This window comes from Lissotriton helveticus, chromosome 6 (assembly GCF_964261635.1).
Source record: "Lissotriton helveticus chromosome 6, aLisHel1.1, whole genome shotgun sequence".
Taxonomy (NCBI): domain Eukaryota; kingdom Metazoa; phylum Chordata; class Amphibia; order Caudata; family Salamandridae; genus Lissotriton; species Lissotriton helveticus.
This window is the reverse complement of record NC_136067.1, coordinates 998,036,300-998,042,299: the sequence shown is the minus strand read 5'-3', so window position 1 is coordinate 998,042,299 and position 6,000 is coordinate 998,036,300. Positions and strand designations below refer to the sequence as shown.

Below are 6,000 nucleotides of genomic sequence, written 5' to 3'. Positions count from 1 at the left end.
GAAAAGAATCGCTTTATTTTATAAAACAGTTAAAGATTAGCAAAGAACAGATAGTTCCAATTTCATTCTCTCCTAACATCCCTAACTAACGCCCTCATCTTATCCTTAAATCCTGCAAAGCAAACAAGGAAGAAAAAAAACATTAGAAGTCTTACATCCAGGAATCGGTCAGCAATCGGGCAGCATCTGCTTTGGAAATTGAAAAAGCGACCCCAACTAGACAAAACCAGGGGGTTTTATACCCTAAATCCCTAACTTAATCTATCTAAAATGTAACTAACACCACTTATTTGAGCTGTGATTGGACAAAATCAGGGTGGGTGAGCATCTCTTCACCATTACAACATCATTTTCACAGCGTGTCAGCAAGAAATAATAAGTCTTTGTTTTAGGACAGTCTTTGGCCTAGCCATTTCCTTGAGTGGCAACATCAGGCAATATTCCTATGTTCTCAACGTTCAGTCGCCCAGGTTTGGCACCCATCCTAGGTTCCGGGCCACATCAGCCTTGAACCTCCTCGAGCACAGGCAGTTCACTCTGACTTGCAGGTTTTGGCGCGCCTGCGCAATTCAGCCCTTGCTCACAGTTTACCCAAGTGTCCATCTTTGCACAGGCCTCAGAGGCCACTTTTGGAACTATCGTGAAAACAAACACAGATTTATATTAATTATTGAATTTTAAACCCATTCTGTTTACCTCCCACCTAACTAATGTTTCCCAGATAGTTGTTACCTAGCAAATAAGCCACATAAATGCATTTTATACTTACATTTCGACCTCTCCACCACATAAATGAATACAATAAGCACATTTAAATTGCGTTTTGATTATTTTCCAAGCTGTGCATTAATTCACAACACAATAACAATACATATTAGCTGGGTTTTATTTGCAACATGCAAGCAAAGTTAGTTCTCCCCATATGTAATAAGAAAAATAATGTGTGCACTTTATTCTATGGTTGGTTAATTTCGCAAAACATGCAATCAGTAAACGTTAATGTTATGGGACATTAACTTTACGAGGGGTACACAATATTTTATGTTTGCCACCTCGCTCCATCAGGGGGACTATAGAGGGTTATAACTAGAACTTATTCCCCCTGATTCTACTATTGAAGAACAACTGACATGACTGTATTGAGCTGGGACTTAAATATTACAGATATTTACTATTGTTATGGACGGCTAGGACTCGTGTATATAAGATACATTTGCTTTTTTTGCAGATATAATGTGGCACTATTGTTGGTGTTTATAAAAAGGTATTTAACAACATGTCTAATCTATAAAGGATGCCACAGTAATTGTGAAAATTTTGATATCATTATCTGTGAAATGCTTATGTATTACTAGTGTTCCTTCAAGCACCAGACATGTTTCGGCTATCAACAATAAAACTACATTGTGAAAACAAATGACAAGGTTTACTGTGATCATTATCTGCTTGCTATTTTTTCGATTTATAGCAAATCACATATTAAGACTTATAGTCAATCAGTAGTTGTTAAGTGCGGCACTACTCACCCGTTAGAGTCTCAAGGTGCTGTCTTCTGACACCTTTAGCATCCAGTAAAAATCGAATGTATGACGTTACAACGTATACATTTACAACGCATGCCTTTATAATTCAGTTTTTACATCGCAACATCCTTTACGACGCACTCCATTACATCGCATGACACTACATTGCAGTTTTAGAAACTACCTTTACAACGCATTCCATTACATAGCATTATACCTTTACAACGCATACCATTACATTGCATTTAAGGTAAGTATTGGATAGTATAGGAGTAAAAATTACTATTCTAACTCCAGGGGGTGCAACAGTAGGGTAAGTGTTGGATAGTGTAGGAGTAAAAATTACTATTCTAACTCCACGGGGTGCAACAGTAGGGTAAGTGTTGGATAGTGTAGGGGTAAAAATTACTATTCTAACTCCAGGGGGTGCAACAGTAGGGTAAGTTTTGGATAGTGTAGGGGTACTATGCGTTGTAATGGCATGCGTTGTAATGCCTGTGTTATGACTGCCAGCCTCCACTCTGGGTCTTGGCCTTTCCCGGTCCTCCTCACTCCCTTGGCGCATCCGCTTTTCTCCTCATTCTCTTTTCTGTCCTCACCTTCTTTTGATTCCTCTCCCTTTTTTCTTTTGCTTCTTCTCTGTCTCCTTATTTCTTTCTCGTTATATGATGGTTCTTATGTTATTAACCGCAAAGTGTATTGATGCTGTCGCAGTACGAATTGTAACTCCTACTTGGGCAGGGGATCTGGCTCTGACCAGACTTTGTGAGCTTTGACCAACTGTTTGATTTTCAGGTTGCGTAGCTGTGTTCTTCCATTACCGGACAATGCCCCTTTGGCTGGGTCTTTGCCTCTTGGCCCGTTACAAGTCTTCTCCCTAAGGGCTTGCAAGAACTTTCTCTCTGAGGCTGCCTTCTAAGTTTTGGACAGTCGCTATGCCCTCACCACAAGCGTTTGACAATTTCAAAAGTTGTACCTATACCCTTTCTGCAGGGCCTCAAGGCTGATGGTTTATTTACAAGTACAAATTCTCAACCTGAACAACACTAATAAGTATCAAATGTCCAAATCAATGACAATCATTTCCAAAAGTAGTGGAATCCATATCTTCTTTTTATTTTTTCAATCCAATTTCGAAATTATATCCAATCCATGGGTACAGGTCATAAGGGTTTCTTCAACATTACAGATAACCAACAGACTTTTCCAACATGTGTTTCGTCTGGCTCCTCAGCCAATGACTTTGTCAGGGCAAGTTGACCAATTACCGGAATATTATCATAATAGTGTAAAATTCAACTATCAGATGGCCGATCATATATAAAATTCCTGTGAAGAAACGTCGATTCTTTTGTTTTTCTCCAAAATAAACTGTAAATATGCCAGGCCAGTATAATATATTAAATTCTTAAGTTAAAGAGCGATCGTATCACTTTTGCTTGAGGGGGTGAGCGGTTGTATTTACGGCTCGATATTTGTCCTGTGTACGGACCGACTGCATGGGTCAAGGTTCCTACGTCCAGCACATGCTTCAAGTGGCGTCTAGACACCACTTGAACCTTGACCCATGCTGTCGGTCCGTACACAGGACAAATATCCAGCCGTAAATACAACCGCTCACCCCCTCAAGCAAAAGTGATACGATCGCTCTTTAACTTAAGAATTTAATATATTATACTGGTCTGGCATATTTACAGTTTATTTTGGAGAAAAACAAAAGAATCTACCTTTCTCCACAGGAATTTTATATATGATCGGCCATCTGATGGTTGAATTTTACACTATTTTGATAATATTTCGGTAATTGGTCAACTTGCCCTGACGCAGTCATTGGCTGAGGAGCCAGACAAAACACGTGTTGGCAAAGTCTGTTGGTTATCTGTAATGTTGAAGAAACCCTTATGATCTGTACCCATGGATTGGATTTAATTACGAAATTGGATTGAAAAAAATAAAAAGAAGATATGGAGTCCACTACTTTTGGAAATGATTGTCATTGATTTGGACATTTGATACTTATTAGTGTTGCTCAGGTTGAGAATTTGTACTTGTAAATTAAGATAGGAATTTCTATCTATTATTACAACCTTTGGTAGGGGTTGTATCTTTTCCTTTAAACAGTAACTAATTGAAGATATACAAAAAAGAAAATAATTTCTTACTGTTTTGCGATCTGTTCCCTACTACCAATTCTTTGTGGAGTGTTTTTGTGATGGTTTATTTAGCCACCACTTGTTGGTACCCCCCCCCCCCCCCCCCCCACTTGTGCCCTTCATTTTATGCAACATGTGTGATTTACTATTTGTTTGTATTCAATAAACAGATATTAAACGAAAAATAGCCTAAAGCAGTGTTTACCAAACTGTGGGGCGCAAGCAGATGTTAGATGGATCACCAATAGTCCAAGCATTAAATAAAGATGCCTTTAAATGTTGTAATTTGTTTACTACATTTGCTGCTCTAAACAGACAGCTAACACTTGGACTGGTGTTTACAAGCTCATCTCACTTTGCAGTAAGAGAAAGCAAAATAAAGTGAATTATGTGACAATCTTGCTGGAGTACATTAAGTGTAAAAGGAAAGGCCATAGGATGGCATTTTTACATAACACTTCAAAATGTAAATATTGGTAAATAAATTGAACACATTTACAGTAAGGAAAGCAAAAATTATGTACTTGTTTTGTCATTTTGAAGTGTGATGTAATCAAAGACGAACAGGATTAGAAAAAAATCAAATCACTGTACTTGTGATGCACAAATAGTAAATATTCACTGAAACCCAATTTCCATTATTTGCATGCAATATAGTTTTATCTGTAAAACTGTGCAAATGTAGTGACCATTTCAATAGAAAATGTGCTGTCTGTTAATGACATTGCGCTACCACATGATGCTTTAGTTACATTTAAAAAATCGCCAGCCTCATACCAACTAAAGCTAGGTGGGTCGTGAAAGTGTGTAGTATGGGTGTGGTTCTAAAATGTCTGAGAAGCACTGGCCTAAAGGCTTGGAAATGTATTGGAACACTGGTCTCTCTCATCAACCACATGGGCGTGTGCTAGTGCTACCACTTACTGCAGCAGTAGCCTCAACCTCTCCCAAAAGCTGATCTTTACTGAGCAGAGCTCTGAACGCATTCAGGGTCCAGGTTCTAGTCCCTCTCAGGATACATTTAGGCTCCTGTGACGGACATCTCTGCCCGGCTTGCGCACGTGTAAGTCTCACTCGCAGTTAAGTGGTCGCCGGACATGCCACATTTTCATTTGGGAAATTAATAAAATATATTTATGCAAAGCATTAGAAAAAAATAAATTCATAGAGAAAAACTACTGTAACAAAAAAAAACAACAAAAAAAAAAGAGTAAGTGGGCGAGCTTGTAAAAAGACACTAATTTCCGGAAGTATTTCAGATTGTCTACAAAGACATGAAATAAAGGTGCTGTAAATTCACGCTCAGACAAGCTCTCTGATGTAGGGGCATATGAATTGAGCACTTTGTCGGGTGATGTCTCAGTCGGTGCTACGCAGTACAGTCAATGTGTGAAATGAAAGAAAAACACGGAAAAGGCTTGCACTCTCTGGGGCGCTGCTGAGGAGCTCTCAGGCAGCAGCAGCAGCGGCGGCGGCGGGCGGGGGTGAGCGCGAGCTGCCAGTCAGCGTTTTCTGTCAGCCGCGGAGAGGCCACTATCGAGTGACTTTGAGCCTGGCCGAGCAGCGGGGCAGGGAGCTGCAGACACACACCCCTGTGGGAGGCGCCCTGGGAGTCACCGGGGGCCTGCGCCGAACGGAGAGACCGACGCGGGAGGAGCTGCTGAGCTCCGGTGGAAGAAGCTGCCGAGGCCCCGTCTGAGCAGCACCGGAGCCGCCGCCGCCCTGCTCCCCGGAGCCGCCCGGGCGCCAGCAGCATGGCCTGCAAGGTAGGAAGAGGCGCCGGTGCTCCCTTCTTCAGGGAAAATGCCTTCCTGTCACTGACAACCTGTTGAAGTGAACTTTCACTACGTTAAAGTCAGCTGGGGGAGGAGGGGGGCTGCGTCACGTTTCCTCCTGGAGAGAGGGTGCCTGCTGGAGGCTCCCGCTCTGGGCGCGGCGTGCGCTGCTCGTGGTCTTGTGACTGTGGCGGGTAGTCAAGGAGGGGCCTTGGCACAGACTGCAGTTAGTGCCTGGTACCGGAATTAGGCGAGCTGCTGAGTGTTCGTGTGCACAGCACACTCCCGGTGCCCATGCACGCCGTGGGTGTTGAGTTGTTTGTTAGGTTGGTTTCATGCTCCGCTCTAGATGACTTCATGGGTGGGTGAGGTGCAATGGGAGGAGCCTAAGTCAGAGAGAAGGTATGTGTGTTGAGGAAGCTGTAGGGGGGTTAAAAATTGTTTCTTCTGACCGGTCCCGGAAAGGGGCGCCGACAGCAGTGGTCAGCTGCCCATGCCCGCTTCTGCATGCCTTTCTTCCCACACCCCCAAGCAACAGACCACTCCCCT

At 42.3% G+C, this 6,000-nt stretch overlaps 1 protein-coding gene across 2 annotated transcripts in view; it reads left to right on the top strand.

Moving 5' to 3' along the window:
• Positions 1-5,096: 5,096 nt before the first annotated feature.
• The window catches only part of SNX9 (sorting nexin 9), an 884,063-nt gene continuing 883,159 nt past the window's right edge, over positions 5,097-6,000 (top strand). Inside the window, exon 1 of one of the 2 annotated variants that reach the window (XM_078648636.1) lies at positions 5,097-5,442. In XM_078648636.1, coding sequence (XP_078504762.1) covers positions 5,431-5,442 — 12 coding nt within the window. In that variant the 5' untranslated portion in view covers positions 5,097-5,430. The remainder of the gene's footprint in view (positions 5,443-6,000) is intronic. The other variant, XM_078648635.1, reaches the window with a different exon arrangement.